This window comes from Montipora capricornis, chromosome 2 (genome assembly GCF_036669925.1).
Source record: "Montipora capricornis isolate CH-2021 chromosome 2, ASM3666992v2, whole genome shotgun sequence".
Classification (NCBI taxonomy): domain Eukaryota; kingdom Metazoa; phylum Cnidaria; class Anthozoa; order Scleractinia; family Acroporidae; genus Montipora; species Montipora capricornis.
The window spans coordinates 53,119,775-53,137,285 of NC_090884.1; the positions used below are offsets into that span (position 1 = coordinate 53,119,775).

The 17,511-nt window shown below is 39.5% G+C and overlaps 1 protein-coding gene across 2 annotated transcripts in view; it reads right to left on the reverse strand.

The window, feature by feature from the left end:
* The window catches only part of LOC138027517 (argininosuccinate synthase-like), a 21,155-nt gene extending 5,193 nt beyond the window's left edge, over positions 1 to 15,962 (reverse strand). The window contains exons 1-12 of one of the 2 annotated variants that reach the window (XM_068875078.1): positions 15,804 to 15,962; positions 14,890 to 14,958; positions 11,001 to 11,100; positions 9,988 to 10,076; positions 8,824 to 8,880; positions 8,096 to 8,170; positions 7,450 to 7,520; positions 6,138 to 6,168; positions 4,847 to 4,906; positions 3,443 to 3,473; positions 2,672 to 2,756; positions 1,739 to 1,803 (exon numbers count right to left, since the gene is read on the reverse strand). In XM_068875078.1, the coding sequence (XP_068731179.1) occupies positions 1,739 to 1,803; positions 2,672 to 2,756; positions 3,443 to 3,473; positions 4,847 to 4,906; positions 6,138 to 6,168; positions 7,450 to 7,520; positions 8,096 to 8,170; positions 8,824 to 8,880; positions 9,988 to 10,076; positions 11,001 to 11,100; positions 14,890 to 14,958; positions 15,804 to 15,911 (841 nt within the window). In that variant the 5' untranslated portion in view covers positions 15,912 to 15,962. Of the gene's footprint in view, positions 1 to 1,738; positions 1,804 to 2,671; positions 2,757 to 3,442; positions 3,474 to 4,846; positions 4,907 to 6,137; positions 6,169 to 7,449; positions 7,521 to 8,095; positions 8,171 to 8,823; positions 8,881 to 9,987; positions 10,077 to 11,000; positions 11,101 to 14,889; positions 14,959 to 15,214; positions 15,368 to 15,803 lie in introns of those variants that run through there. The other variant, XM_068875075.1, reaches the window with a different exon arrangement.
* Between the last annotated feature and the right edge of the window lie 1,549 nt (positions 15,963 to 17,511).

Consider the following 17,511-nt stretch of genomic DNA (forward strand, 5'->3'; position numbering starts at 1 on the left):
TATGCCCCGCTGCCTCACATATTCCGTGTTGACAGAGATTCTGACATATTTCAACAATTACATTTATAGGCTTTTTGTGTAAGATGTCCAGTCGTGAGCTACTTCGTTTGACTGAAATTTTGAAACATTTTTTTCGCTATACGAACCGATCCTTAGCTGGTAAATAACTTATTTATTTTTTCCTCTTTCTATTCCTTCCTCTCTGAAATCACCTTTTTAATTGCTGACTCGCACCGTGCTTGATAGCGAATGCAGTGTTTCGACAGTGTTTAAAGGCGTTCGCGCTAATAGTTTGTGCGCAACTTTTACTGCGCAGGTAACGCTGCTGTAATATGTCACGCATTACTTCAAGCCTTAGTTAAGATCTTATATATGATACAAAACACTAACCAAATAAAGATAACGCCTGCTTGAATCTTCGCTGCTATGCTCGAGAAAGTTTTGTTTTTTACAAAAACCTTTCATCGATCGATCCTGTCTTAGGTTCCAGTCCTTCCCCTACAGGTCACGCAAAATCGTGACAAACTAAATTTTTCAAGAGCCTCGCAACATCACATCGATTTTACTCGTTTAGATCATAGTGACCCCTATTTTTTAAGACATGAATCCCTTACTTTTCTTAAAACCTACAAAATGTGATGAAATGAAAAAAATCACAATGTAAGATGTTATCTTTTTAAAAAAATTTCTTTCCGCGAGTCCTGATTACAACGGGTAGGGCTTGCGAAAACGCTCGTTGAGGATTAACTCTACTGTTAACGACATCCACAGCGGCATGCAATTATCTAAAAAAACCCACTCCTATATTTCTATGCACAGAAACCTCCACTCACATATTATTTTTAAGATTTTCGACGGATGAGTAGATGAGACTACATCTCGTTATGATGACCTATCTATCGAAATTACGGCATTTTTCCCTTGCCTTTTTCTCCGAAACAAAGTCGGCAACCCCCAATTTTTTTTTTCATTTTTGGAATAAGTAATTTATGACCTAACTTCAGGCGAAAAATGAAACAAATTTCAACGTGGGAAGATTTTCGCACTAAAGTCCTTAAAGCAACTTACAAATTGAACGTTTCAAAGAGAAATATTTTTATTTCAATTCTATTTCCACACCTCTTGTCTATTAAAAAGAAACTTTTGTATGTAACGGATTCGGTGTCAAAAAAAAATGGAAATTTAAAGTCATCACACAAGCTCACGTAACTTAACTAAGGCTAGGATTTCGCCCGCCGTGAGCGGGCCGGATGAGAAAATTCCGCCCGCTCCCGAAACCAATCAGATTACAGGATTTGTTGAATTCCGCCCGCTCACGCACTGAGGAAAAAATAAAGTTAACTATGGAAAGGGAATATCTTAAAGCTGTGAAACATTCTAAGGTTCAAACTTAAGTATTTCTAAGATATCAGATTAGAATAATCCCTCTAAAACGCTGGGAAAATGATTTACATTTTCAACACTCAACCTTTTAAAATCTCTGGGACGACCCGACTTACCACGGAAGGGTCTGCCCAATTCTCCAAGCTCCTATTGATTAATTCTGAACCGACCTAGGTTATATGGACGACTTGGTTTAGCAGTCATGAGGAGCTCTAACTACCATACTTGGCTACGGATGTCGCAAAATCAACTCTACCGCCTTTGGAGAACAACCGATAGTTTAGTTTCTTCCAGTCGGTTTTACTTACGTTGGTAAATATTCAGTAGGTTCTTTTTTTTACTTTTAAATGCGTACCTCGCGATTTCATCCCAACGTATCGATTTTCCACAATGTCAATTCTTCCAACACCATGTAGACCACTGATGGGAAAAAGAACAAAGTGAAATGACAATACGTCCAATTAAGGCGTTCACGTGAGATGCCGAAAAGTTGAATGTCGGACTCTTCCAAGAAAAGGCTTCCATTGGAATGACAGGGTCGATTTTTCGACAACCACGTCAACAACAAATCACTGAGGACACCCAACGAGAAAATTAAGCCAAATGCCTTAGAGAGACAATGATTTCTAGGCTCCTTGTAACAGTCTTGTAATGCATAAAGACTGCGTCTAAAGAGGTGATTTTATCACCCAGAAGAATTTGATCTGTTCGGATGTCTTAGCTCAGAATTGAAATGTCCGGGGAATGATATCCTCATTTCAGAAATTGCTAGCTGAGTGTTACCTGCAAAGTACTTTCCAATCCACCAAATTATTTGCTCATTTTAGTGCCAAAATTGCAATAAAATACCCCTTCCGAAAACGTAAGAGACTACTTTTTCCTGGTTGCGGATCTTTTAGGTGACGTTTCAGTAAAGAAATCTTTAGCTGTTTAGCAACGTAGAACCGAAATTCGTAGAACAGTTTGACTCTCCCGAACACATAGTTCACCGAAGATTAACATTGGGTGCCCCTGACAAATCACCGGTGGGGGCAGTGCGGGGCTTTCCTTGAGATCGGGAGATCCGAGTTCGAGAACCGTTCTGACCACTAGTTCAATTTGATCCTGGTAGTCCCTGGTTCAACTTCTCGAATGTACTTGTAAATTAGCCAACTGGCTTGTTTCATTGGCACTGAAAAGCCCACATTGGGGAGTGGTAATTAAGTATGCATGTATGCATGCAAAAAAACCCGCTTGGTATGGTAAGCCTTAAGTAAAAATCACTTCCACAGCAATCAATTCCACTAACCCCACTTTGTTGAGATAAGTATAGATGTCGAGTGGTTTATCGTGCACGGTACCATCATTGACATTCCTAACTCTTACAGGAACACCTTGGAGACAAGAAATTAAAGCAAACAAACTCTTTGAATAACATTGTTCAACATCATTGTTTAGTCACACAACTTCACACGGTATAACATCCTTGCTAGGGTCAAATTTCTTACAGAGATGGATAGGCACATAACTTGTGATGGAAACCATCATAGAATCAATGACTGCCCATCCCAGCCTTGAATGTTGCAGCATACTGGTGCAAACGATACATGTAGATCTCTCTCCTGCTTCACTGCTATGGTAGCAATGTTGTAACGTAGTTACAAGTTAAGGATCACAAGGCCTAATGATCTCACTTGGCATTTGAGTCATGGTAGATTAGGAGGGCTTCTCTCCTTTCACTTTACCATCCCTCACACAATTTAATCCACGTACCACATCAGTAGCAGTTGTAAGCATGGCCTCAACGTGGTCTCAAAGGACATGAGCACCTTCAAAAGGATGCCATTCCCTAATCAGATACAATCATTCCCCTCAAGGTTGGTGACCTCATTTGTATGTTGCATATGCTTCAAGCCATAAAAGTCCTCGGCTGGGCTAAAAAGTCTCCTCAGAGCCCACGCACCTTTAATTTAACAAGTTGAATGATGCTACCGTACCAAGTAATCATGTAATCATGCTATCATCTTTACCCACGGCATGAAACAACATGATTACTCGAGTGCGTTTTTGAGACAATTACCTTCCTTGAATTCCAACTCAAGCTCATCTGACTAAGAAATAAATAAAAGACAAAAAACGTTTAATGCCGAAAAATGCATGCACCTTGTTTGTTTTACCAATTTCAGCACTTGGACTCCTTCAACTTGACTACCGTCTGTTTTACTGTTACGTGGTCTCATCGATCAGTAGCCCATTCAGAAGATTACGCCAAGCTGACCACATTGCTGAACGAAAGGCCAGACCATAAAACCGGGAACTCCATGCCCTACTCTTTAGCGTCCCACAGAGTTTGTGAATATTGAGGGCTGTGAGATGGACCTACGGCTAATAGTCCTTATCCGAGAAGACTTGAAAGTCTAACCATTTGCGGATGTTATTACTAAGTCAACCCTTTCTCCTCAGTTATTTTAAGACCCTGAGTGTTGGTCCGGCGGGAGTCGAACTCACGACCTCCAGCATGGCGGATCGCTGCTCAACCAACTGAGCCATCGATGCATGCAAATATTCCCTGACACTTTTGTGTCTATTATCTGCTCGGTCCATCAAACTGAAACGAATTTTTCAGCAGACATTAAATTTGGTCTAACATCTTCAAATAATAATTTTTGTCACAGGTCAAAATATTATGCAACTAGCCAATTCCATTAAACTAGCCAAAACTTCTTCCTTCATTTCCATCCTTTTGCCTTTCATAAAAGTGTGCAACCTAAAAGAGTCAGTTCCACAAGTTATTTTTTGGTGAAATTTGGCCATGGTAAAAAACTAAAAACAAAATAATGTTGAGAGAAAATAAAAAGTCACTACAATGGAGGCAGTTTGGATGAGGAGAAAGAGTGTGTTGCATTCCCAAGTCCATGCTGCAGGTTCAAGTTGAATTCAGCCTGTTCCGACTAAGTACATCTGTACATGCTGGATTTCTCTACTCTGGTCCCAAACTAAAAGCCCATAAGTAGTAAATATAAATATGTAGCCAACATTAGTAGACTCTTGTCAGTTGGGTTTTTTCGTTTGTTATGTTTGATTTGAAAAAATAAAAACCTTTCCCTCCTCTCTATTGCAAGACTCATTGGAGGTTATTCTGATAGAAAATACATCATGAAACTGACACATGTTATTAGTTGTGCAAACAGCTCTTCTTCTCATGGCTATATACCTGCTCCTAACTATAAGTTAATGCCATTGCATTCTTCAGTTCAATTTGATTCATAAACAGGCTATTACTTGACAGCAAAAAAGCAAGAAACCCTAAATAAAGTTAAAGTGTGTCACAAAGAGTGAAGACAGCTGCAGTGTCACTCAGGAAGAGTGTTTATCAAATCTCTAGAGCTTCCAATCAAACAACAAAGACACTCTTTAAAGTCTAACACTGGCAAATTGTGTAGCAGCTAGCTGAGATAAATAATGAAGAAGGGTTTATTCTTGCCTCATTAGGAGATGCCTTGGGATCAGTTGTCATGCAGTAAATATCATCTGGGGCCTCTGTCTGTGGAATGAAATACATTTGAATCAAGACGAGGAAGCAAGATCGGTTCTTTTGCAGTGATCAACAAAAGAAGATCTAAAATTATCTACATGTACCAAAGATGTTAATTCTATTTTATGAATTGAGAAGCATTAGATACTGTGGTCTTCTCTTTTAAAGGTACCAAGAAATGATTGTTAAACAAGTCAGTTCAGCATGCAACATTTTGATGCACCCAGGTGCCCCAACATAATTATCATAAAACTACAGGTAACCTCCTCAGCCTATAGACATATTTCAAATGATGAACCAACAGCAAAAATATACTACTAGAGCTGGTGGAATTCAAAGTGAGAGTGCCAGTGGCAGTTGGAAAAGGTGTCTGCGTGGATAGCTTCCTTGTAGCACAGACTCCAAAATACAAGCATGCCATTACAGTGAGGACACTCGAACCATGAACACTTGATATTTTTTGTGCATTTTTTAGTGACTATAGAATGTGGGCTCGTCCTTTTGACAAGAGTATTTAATGTTTTTACACTTACAAAATGCTTTCATGTAACACTATACATCATTAGAAGAGCCTTTATTTCTTCGTCATCGAAAAAAACAATGTACACAAAAATGTCAAGTGTTCATGGTTCAAGTGTCCTTACTGTAAAGAAAACCAGAGTTTTATAGAGTCCTCTATAGTCAATTAGGAATTTTGGGTACCAGACAAGCAAGAAAAGTAACAACAACAATACTAATAATAATAATACTAATAATAATAATACTAATACTAATAATAATAATAATAATAATACTAATAATAATAACCATTGCAAGACCAATTCGGTCTATTTGGTCTTGCTGGGGGACTTGAGCCCAGAGACAATAGCCCTTATGCGTGATGACGTCTGACTAGCTAATTTCACCACCAAGCCTCAAATTCGAAAACCAAACTAGTAAATCAGTAGCATGAGCTAAATCCCAAAGGAGCAAACTTGAAAAGAAAACCCACGTATGAACAGTATTGCATGTCCAAGTGATATGTATAATTTTGTGCAAACAAGGCTTGGTGGTGAAATTAACCAGTCAAACATCATCACGCATAAGGCCCATTGCTACTATGGCGGCTGATCAAAATTCCTGGATACAACTTGTGGTTGACTGCATCTCAGCCGTCCGACGATTACCGATAATTTTGGAGAAACAGCAACAAATAAATAATAATGGAAATGTATTAAAGGGAAAGAGATGGAATACCAACCTTTGGATTTTCAAGAATTCCAGCTTCATAACTACATGAAAAAATACATGAAAAATTTATCACAAACGTGAGCATTGCATTAAAATGTGGGAGGTGCGGTGGCCTCATGGTTAGTGCACTCAACTCCAGATCGAGTGGTCCGGGTTTGGGTCCTGGCCGGGGACATTGTGTTGTGTTCTTGGGCAAGACACTTTACTCTCACGGTGCCTCTCTCCACCCAGGTGTACAAATGGGTACTGGTGAATCTAATGTTGGGGGTAACCCTGCAATGAACTCGCATCCCATCCAGGGGGGAGTAGAAATACTCCTAGTCGCTTCATGCTACAGAAACTGGAGATAAGCCCTAGCCTGATGGGCCTTCTAGGCTCGTAGCAGACTTTACCTTTTACCTATGGATGATGTGCTATTAGAAGGTTAAGGAAAATTAAAAGACAATGATAGTGAAAAAATGATCACACTTTTCATGAAGATGTTACAGTGTATGCAATACATTAAAAAGGTAAAAAAGGTAAAGTAACTTTATTTAACATCCGTACATGTACATGTAGTTCCTTCAGCTACGAGGCTGGTATCAGTGGAAGCCAACGATGCCCCCTTTACCCCCTCCCTCTGTCAGTGCTCCGTTTTACGGGTATTTAAAGCTATAGCTACACGGATCAGAAGAAAGTCGAAACAGATGCTTAAGTCACAGAGGATCGAACCGGGGACCTCTTGCTCCAAAAGCCACGCACTAGCCAACTGAGCCATATGCATGACTGCTCCCGTTCTCTGACTAATCGCTAGAATGTTAATAGCAGAGCTCCATGCCCTAAAGGTGCATGTGCAGAGAACCATTGGCAACCATGGTTACCCATCTGTACAAGAAAATTGGTTTTGGTCACCATGACTGTACATCCACCCCTGTATGCCAATGTGGAACGCTGTGGTGCAACCCATGTTTTTTTGGCAGGAACATCTGTGATATTGCACATCCACGTTATGGTTAATTGACACCTGTCAAAACAAGGTATCTGCTGACCAGTATCACATGACCATATCATGGGCTCAAGTTTAAAGCTCGTCCAAACAGGTACTGGTTTTCAATTGGATCGAAGGCTCAATTGAAGAAATAAATAACACGAGAGCTCCGCTTTTAGGCTTGGCTAAATCTATATATTTAACGATAATTCTATGAATGATCATTGCATTAATTGGATGCAAGGTGATAAATAGCTAATGAGGCACATAGCGCCGAGTTGATTATAACAGTTGGTTATTCCCTGATAACAGTCAAGTATATACATGTACTGATATAAATGAGAGATCTACCCACCTGATGTGCATTAGATTAGCATCCATGCTCCAGGGTTTCTTTGGGGTAACTGGAAGAGGGATACCCTTTTTCTGGACAAGGAATGAAAAATAGGGGGGTAAATGCAGAATTTACTGAAGTGACTTTAATCAAAACGAGAAAATAGTGAGCTGCCTGCATTTCACACTTAAACTTATTATCTTGTTCTATGGTAGTCGTTCAAAGCCACGTGCCCACATAAATGAGGTATTATTATAAGCGAAACATAAAATTGACCTCAACTCCAGTATACCAGAAATATTATTAAAATATCAATATATGGTGCTACTTAACAATTAGACCCGTAGCCCTTGGGTGCTACGGGTCAATAGCCTTGAGGGCGAAGGGTCTAATTGTTTTAGTATCACCCAACTAGTCCGACAAAAAGGCAATAACAAAGTCAGCAAATGCAAGTTGAAGAAATATTTATTTGGGAATAAAACGAAAGAAAGCGTCATGCTTTTCGCTACTCGATAACTATTACCAATAGTCCTCTAGTAGTGTAGCCAATCAAAATGCAGCATTTGCATTAGTCCACTAGTTGGGCGATACTACTAATAATTTAGTCACGCCCCAAATTCTAGTAATCACAAATTAATATTTTATTGCTAAAAAGAGCTTTTTTTACCTCTGCATACTCAAACAAGTCGACTCGTCCCTTGAATCTGTTGTAAAATTCTGGCAATCTCCATGGTGTGATAACCTGGTAATAACCAAAAACAAAGGATTAAGTGATAACTTCAGTGACTCTTTAAGGTAATCAGAAATCAAGCAAATCTGATTATAATAAAGGTACTGATGGAATACAAGGATTTTCCCCTGTCTAAAAAGATCATATCTTTGCTGCGTGAAGTGAAGATATGATTTTTATCTTTCACACGTGAGGATATAGCTAGGTGTCGTATGGCATACTACCCGATAAGCCAAAAAAAAGAAAACACGAGCTTCCCCTTCCTTGTGAGATACTTTTGAGTAGTATAATTTTCCTCTACTACTTTAACATTTTAAAGATTCTTTTATGACTCAATTTGACATTACCGTGATTAGTTTTTCATAACTTTAACAAATAGTTTCATGTTACCCAACATGCATGTTTTAGCAGTTGGTGACCTTTTTATCACCATTTGGAAATGAATAAAATAAGTTGTTTTTAATCCGGACATTTTCGTCAGTATCTATGTAATGAAAAGCCCCTTGGCCCCTTGGGGATATGAATTTTATCTTCTCGCACTGATCGTATCTCGCACTCGTTCACAGCGCTCACTCATGAGAGATACTATCAGCACTTGAAGATGAAATTCGTATCCCTGTGTGGCCATGTAATATCCTCTATTTCTCTTTCAGAGATCAACTCACTTTCACTTCTGGATACAGAGCATAGTATGTCATCTCAAAGCGAACTTGGTCATTTCCCTGTAAAAGAAAACAGAAACAACCAATGCTACTGAACTACATTACCACTGTTTTTTATTAAGTGAAATGGGAAATTAACAATTAATCATCAAATTAATCATGTAGAGATACTGAATAATTTCATTGTTATATATACTCTTCAGATTAAATCTATAATTTTCCCAATAAAAACACATCTTTTTTCGTTCATTTGTAATTGAAATGCAAAATCTACATAACAACTGCCGTTGAACATTTTCAGGTCCAGTACCAGCTACTGAATAGGTTGGATGTGTGTCACCAGCCTCTAGTTTAATTTGCCGAAGAATGCACAATAAAATCCCCATCCAATCATCCAGGACAAGTGTATTTCTGGCTTGGGCAAGTGAATATATTTGACCACTTACCCACCAGAAAATCAAGTCAAAAGACAATCAAGTCAAAAGCCAGCAAGAGACAAAAAAATGGACCATTTCTAAATGTATGATTAATGAACCCAGGCAACTCAGTAAACCACTCTGGCAATTTATGGCAAGTGGGTCATGAAGTTTGCCTGCTCAATGGAAAGGTTGGAAAGCTCTGACAGTGGTAGAGGACATGTCTGAACTACTAATCAGAAGGTCACATGTACAGTACAGTGGTGGCGAATGGTACCTCAAAATCTTGGCACTCGCAAACTTTTTATCCGATCTTGAAATTTTGACAGTCTTTGCAAGGAGTCTCAAAGTCTAGTTTATATGGCATTTATTTCAGTGTGAATTAAGTCTAATGCATGTTTTGGCCTCGGATTCGCAAACAAGGGTCTTGGCATCTCATCGAGTCTCGGATTTTACAATTTGTCACCCTTTACCGTAGGTTTGAGTCCTGGAAGGAGCACAAACATGTTTCTCAATATCTCAGAGTTACCAATGACGTTGACATCAAACTGGTTTCTATGACATCCGTATTAAGATATCTTTTTATGCAGTGAAGACAATGTGAGGCGAATTGAAACATACGATACAGAATTAATTAAGATGTTAAATGCAATTTTTTTAAAAATCCTGAGATGTGTACTGTTTAAACTTATGTACATGATACTTTTGATAATAACTAATATCATCACAGAGAAAGACGTTTATGAATAACCTTTCCTGTGGCACCATGGGACAAGTATTCTGCACCTTCCTGGAGGGCAATCTGGACTTGACGACGAGCAATACAAGGTCTGGCAACCGCTGTAAAACAAAAATGAATATACACAGTAGCTGTTAATGTTCATTCAAATAATCTTCCAGTTCTAAGAAGAAGTTAATCCTGTGAAAGGAACAGCAAAAACAAAAAAAAACCATGATTTTTGATTATTTAGTGGACAAATTTTCCTCTCAATCCATGGCACTTATGTACATGTACTGTAAAGTAACTGTTTCATGCTCCATAAAAAAAATGAGTGCCTATTTTTGCATACAGTGTATAATTTGACATCTGAAAATAGAAAGCAAAGTAAACTGGGACCAGGCCAGCATTATTTAGAGGGTTACTGTAATAACCTTTAGACTTGTAAAGTTACCCTTTAGGCTGCCCGGTCTCTTCCATGAACTGTGCCAGAGCATCGCCTAAATGGGCAACCACATGTACAGGTGTTGCACTCAAGACTGCCCAGTGAAAGTTTGAACTAGTACTTTTGAGTAAAAATTGTTTCCATTTTCACATGCTCTGAGGAATTAATATTACAACAGAGGTGAAAGAACAGCAACCGATCGAGCCACCTATTCAGCACTGCTTGCCCTCTAACTTTCAGCCTTAGACCTTCAATTCAGGGAAATTACAAAAATGAAAAAACAAATTATAATAAAAAAAAATAAATAATGATGATGATGATGATGATGATGATGATGATGATGACAACAACAATGAAAATTTCTCTACTTTATAATTAAAAACAAGGGCCGGTGTTAAAAACTATTGGGGTCATATATGTATGGATAACTTCAGGAAACCCTCAAGGTAAAAACACCCGGATCCTCCAATATCAGACAAGGCAGCAATTTTTTTGGTGTCCATTTTGATAAGAGATGTACCTTGTTGATCTATATGTATGGGATCCAACCAGTTGGTACCTTAAGAACCAAAACACAAACAGGAACTCAGCTACTCTATACCTGTTCCCATCAAGTAACGATCTTCATAAATCGCATTTGCTTTGACAGCAGGAAAGATAAACTCTTTCACAAATTCCTCTTTTAGATCCTCAATAAAAACCTGTAGCAAATTGGAAGTAGAAAAGTACTCATTTTCTCAATGCCAAAATACAACACAAAGGCAAATATAATAAATCCAAAAAAAACAATCTGCAATAGATGACATGGCAAACATTTTGCTACAAAAAGCTTCCATGAATGGCTGGATGTTGGCATCTGGGTCCCTGATCCAATATATACCTCTAATTAGTCACTTCGACTGAGAGTTAGGCAGGGGTCGTGTTTAAAGACATTTGATCATATATCAAAGCCATAGCAGGACGTGGCCAACACTGGAAACAAAATTAATCAAATTAGGTATGACCCACGTCAGTAGCGCACGGTCAACATATCGCTGACATATCAAACAGAGCTGCAATTTCTTGTCGCCAGGGTCCCATCGCTCACAAGTGGTTTTTTTAACCGGTGCCTTCGAAAGACTCCCAGACTCGATGCAGAACTACTGAAAGTCATTCTGCGACAGATGAAAGATTGCTGAACTGCTGCGAATCATTCTGTGATGGATAAAATAACTGCTGATTCTGATCGTAGGATGGCCCACACAAGGAAGTTCAAGGCCAGGGAATATGTAAAAGGATGCAATTGATCAGAACTATGTTGAAGGTTTCTGTTTGCCATGCTTCTCTAGTGTGTGACAGATTGCAAGATAGAACAAATCTGTCAAACGCACGTGTTTTGTCAAAAAAGAGGTGTCGAATGATGGTTTTGACAGAAGATTTTGTTTAATGGCCTTATGACCAGATATGACCAGTTCTGAGGCAGGACATCAGCCCTTTTGATCTAACGTCCTCCGCACTTGTCTTAGAGTGGTGATGACACATTTTATTCCTATCCAAACACCTACCGGTATGTCTTTGAACGCGACCCCTGCCTTTGAGTCTTCCTATTCAATTCAGTTTCTCACAATATAAGGGGATAATATATATACAGTATAATCTTATTTCCAAATCAAATGTTCATATATATTATCCCTGAGTTTCACATTTATCGCAAAGGTAACAAAATTACTCTCTATTACACGTACATGTACATGATCTTTCATATACCACATCTGAAATAATGTCCACAAAACAAAAGAACAAAACCACTATAACATTATATCTAATCAGAAATTCCTAATCGGAATAACAATATTGGCTCTTTTGTCATGCCCCATTTTAGTCCCGTATATGAAAGTCGGTAAAATTTAAGAATCCCATCCCACCAACGCGTCGGCCAACGCGTCGGCCAACGCGTCGGCCAACGCGTCGGCCGACACACCACCGACACACGACCGACACGTCGGCCAACACACTACCGACACGTCGGCCGACACACTACCGACGCGTTGGCCGACACACTACCGACGCGTTGGCCGACACACTACCGACGCGTTGGCCGACACACTACCGACACGTTGGTCTAAACACTACCGTCACGTTGGTCTAAATACTTACTCTTTATAATTTTGTTAGTTCTTTCAGTTGGAAGCAAGAACAACTCCATAAGGAACGACGAAAACACCATTGGCAAATAGCCGCCATTTTTAAAATGAAACACTAGTACCTAGGTCTGCTCGATGTTTTGGCAAGGGTCGGCTACCAAAGCGGGAGTTAATTTGTTAAATAGTGGCGACAGTCGTAAATGTGATTGCGAGCAGCCACCAGCTAAAAAACAGAAAACTAAAAAGGGGAGGAGGGCAACAGAAAAGGAGCAGCTGCAGGTAGCCGCAGGGTCTCCAAAAAAACGGCTCCTTTAGGAGCCACCAAGTTTGCAAAAGTCTATGACCAATTCAATTGCATTATGTTGTTCCCTTGTGCTCAAATATATTCTTGCCGCTTAATGATACTTCAAAGTCCTGCTTCCTTGCCGCATAATGATACTTCAAAGTCCCGCATTTCCAAATTCGCACCCTCTTAGAAGCCCTGTAATAATATATATAAATAGCTGATGATGACGAAGTCTCGGGCAACGAGTGAAAACTGGGTTCTAATAACACTTGTCGTAATGGGAACTGGGTTCTAATATCACGAAATACAATATGGTAGTGAAAGTTTTCCGTCGAAGACAGTTCCGTTCAGTTTGAAAAAGGTACGTTTAGGTTTTCAACAGTTCAATAAGGCCCAAATGAGTCACCGACACGCCACCGACGCACCACCAACGCACCACCAACGCACCACCGACGCATCTTATATGTTATAAGTTTAAACAGCGGCCAACGCGTCGGCCGTCAGTCGGCCGACTGTCGGCCGACAGTGGACCGACAGTCGGCCGTCAGTCGGCCGACAGTCGGCCGACAGTCGACCGACAGTCAGCCGACAGTCGGCCGACGCGTTGGCCAACGCGTTGGCCGACGCGTTGGTGGGATCGGATTCTTAAATTTTACCTGAAAGTCTACCCCATCCATATGTCAAAGTATATCATTAGTGATGGCCTGTCTGCACATTAACCCACTTAATAAACTCTTTCAGGTTCTATGCCAGGTACCACATAGAAAACACACGAAAAGTAAGGGCAAAATTCTGGTGGCAGGGAAGCGCTTGAATCAAAACAAAGCGCTGTTGTGAATGAACCAAAGTCCTAAGAGAACTGACAGGGAAAGGATTAGTGTACAGCATAAAAAGGAGCACATGTGCACGATGAGCACATTGTCTATTAAAAATGGAACCTTTGTGGAAACTACAAAATATATAGAGGATATTACATGGCCGCGCAGGGATATGAATATTATCTTCGAGTGCTGAAAGTATCTCTCATGAGTGAGGGCGAGCTCGAACGAGTGAGAGATACTTTCAGCACAAGAAGATAAAATTTGTATCCCCAAGCGGTCATGTAATAATCTGTTTATTTATACATATATTGATGAAATGTCCAGATTTAAAACAACTTGTTTTACTCATTTTCGAAAAGATGAAAAACTGGTCACCAACTGCTAAAACACACATGTTGTGTAATATGAAACAAGATATGAAAGTTATGATAATGTAAAATTTTGCAATAAAAATGTTAATGTAGTAGAGAAGAATTATACTAAAGCACAAAAGTATCGTACAATGAAGAGGAAGCTCGTGTTTTAATTGCTAATCATGTTCGTTACCATGATGACACCTATATCCTCACATGTGAAAGATTAAAATGATATGTTCAATGAGCGCGGTGAAGATATGATTTTTTCGTAAAAGGAGAAATCCTGGTATTTCATCAGTATCTATATAATAAATCCTGTTAAGTTACGATGGACTTTGCCAGAGGAGAAGGATACATTGTAATCGGGCAACTAGTTTATGTTCATTGTTCTTTCTTGTACTTTGAACTAGTCTGTACCGTTACTTAGTACAAAAGCTTATTCAAATGTTGAACATTGTGTGACAAAGAAACAGAGATACGATAATTGCTAATAAGTCAATACATCTGCTTTCATAGGGCATATATGTAATTTTCAGGTTTATTAACATCAGTTTGTGCAACCATAAACCGAACTAAATATGAACACCTGCAACTTTAAAATAACCGGTATTTACCTTCTATACAATGAAAACCCGGTTCAAAAGATAAATAAATCCTCTCTTTATGTTTTTAATTTGTCGGGAAAGGAAGATCCAGTTCCAACTAAATTTAAGCTCATTTATTGTTTCATGCGTTGACCTATAAACGCACGAACCATTGACATCTCTCACAGAAACCCTTCAGAATGAATGTTTACCATTAATTATGTACCCTGTAGATAAAAAACATCGATAGATCTGGGGTACCATTAAGCATACGTGGCGTTATTATCTCAAAAGAATCTCAAATTTAAAATCTCCACTACCTTTTTCGCCCCCAACTTTGTGGCTTTTTGTCTCGCTTCTTCAAAATCTTCATCTTGCCCGACATCTGCCTGTTAAAAACAAACAGAATTTTCCATCGGAAAGTTTGCAACGGGAAAACAGGACTACCTTTTCAGAAGTTCCGGTTATTCCGGAAGCTTTCCGGTCGAACGAACCAAACACGTGCGTGCCGTTTACATCCCAACCGGAATTTCCGTAATTTCTTGGTAAATGGAGAACATCCGCTATCTCCAGGTAAACAGGCTTTAAGAGAGGAATGGCTTCCTTGTTGGTTGACACGTACAAGATAAGTACAAATTCACCTACCAAGTACGCAATAACATCGTATCCCTGTTCTTGAAGCCACACCAGAATACACGAGGTATCAAGACCTCCACTGTAAGCCAGCACCACTAATTTCTTCTCATCAGCCATGATGTTCGATTGTAAATGGATCAAATAAACATGGATGACCGATGCAATGTCTGGAAGCGATTTTATCGATTTCCGCCTCATTTGCTTTCTTAGTATTAACATTGAAATTAAAACATCTTGACATGACGGGTCTTTGGTTTTTGTGCAACAAACAATCTTAAGTTACTTTCGTGCGATCACAGCTCAACTTTCCCTTCGAAATTTAAATTATGACTGATCAATCTATTCATGGTATCAACAACAATCTTTACACTTGGGATTCCATCGTACGTAAAAAAAACAGCACATACAGTAAGCTATATATATTAAACTCCACGTCACGGAGAAAAAGTTGAAAAAGAAACTGTTATTTCGCTTAACAGAAGTCTACCTTTTGTCTACAGCCACGATACGAATGTTGATCTTTTAGGTCTAAGAGATAAATGACTTACTTGCTGGTTGCCACGCGTACGTACAAGATAAGAACAAAAATTCCACCTACCAAGTACGCAATAACGTCGTATCCCTGTTCTTGAAGCCACACCAGAATACACGAGGTATCAAGACCTCCACTGTAAGCAAGCACCACTAATTTCTTCTCATCAGCCATGTTCGATTACAAATAGATCAAATGCGCATGGATGTGTTGTATATGACTGATAGATTTTATTAGATTTTATCGATTTTCCCATTTGCTTTCTCTTGTGTGATTGGTCTAACAAACCTCGACTCGTCCCGATTGGTTATTGAGCGACAACAGCTGTATTTTTCGCGCGAAAATTCCAGTGAAGAGGGTACTGGGGAGGGGTCGGGAGGAACCAATGATCTTCACATTTCACAGGCCTTTACGAGAAAAAGAGTCTTCATCAATCTCGTACCCAGAGTCCTCGGGCTTCTTGGTCAGCGGGTGAGCGCCCGGAGAGACTCTGAGATAACCGACTCCATTTTCCCAGAAAACGTGGGTTCCGGTCTTATTACATATGCTTGAGTTTAAACGGAAACAGAAAAGAGAAAACCGTAAACAGAAGAAATGGCGGGTTGAAAGTGTTCGAGAAACAAGAATTTTAGCCTTACACACAAAGAAACTGGAGAAATGATCATTGGCTTGCAGCCTCATGCACCAGCGCCGCCCGAGTATATGTAGAATTAGGACTACGTATCTCCTCAGAAGCACTCGCGATGACCAAAATTAAAGGGCCTGATTACATGATGAGTTTCAGCCCGGACTGAAATTGCGACCACCGGCCTGAAATCTTTAAGCTTGTTGCGATTACATGCTCCATTTCAGCCCGGGCGCCAAACACAAATTTCCATGGGAAAATTTACTGAGATGCGAAAACGCAATTGATGCGAATGCTTACGTTCCTTTTTCAGCCTGGGCTGAAAAAAATTATGGCGATTACATGAATTTTTCAGCCCGTTTTCCAGTTTCAGAAACCGGGCCAGGATTTTCAGCCCGGGACAAAAATCTTATAGATCGTTTTCACTGTCACGCAATAAAAAAATAAATCGAAAACCATCCAGTGGAAAAAGTCAAGAATTCGTGATGTTGTAGAAGATAAATGAAGAAGACACTTCTCCAAGTTTTAGGCCTGTGCGTTTCCCCAAACCTCAGATATTCGTCGAAATGTTTCGCAGAAATTTACAGAGCATAGTATGAAAACGCCATGTTGGTGCACATCTGTGGTGCACCAATATGGCGGCCGGAAAATAGTGTCAACATCTGTTACTTACTTTGGCTATCTAGGCGAGTGATCATCTGTACTGAACAAACAGCTATTTACCTAAGCACTTTTCCTAATGCTTTAAGTTCTAAAAAGGCTCAAAACCATGAGATAAAAATATATTTCCCAAAAAACTCGATAGTCGCCTCGTGTCACGCACCGCTATAACTCAGAAATTCAAAATGCTCTGGTTTCCAAACGAAGCACGCTATTGAGCTTTAAAATTGCAGATGGATACAAATTTACCGCCTCTTATGTCTGATGAGGATAAAAACTTTCGTGGCTCTTTAGATTTTGGATTTTCGAAAATGATGACGTCACGTGAAAACGATCCATACACCTTATTCCAAAATGGCCGCCATTTTAGTTTTCTTTTGTTTCCTTGCAAATTGGCCCTCTTTACCTCCCTTTCAAACTTAACATTCACAGGAGCCCATCACCCGGAGCGTACAACTAACTTACCTATTTTCGTGCAACGGCGTTTTC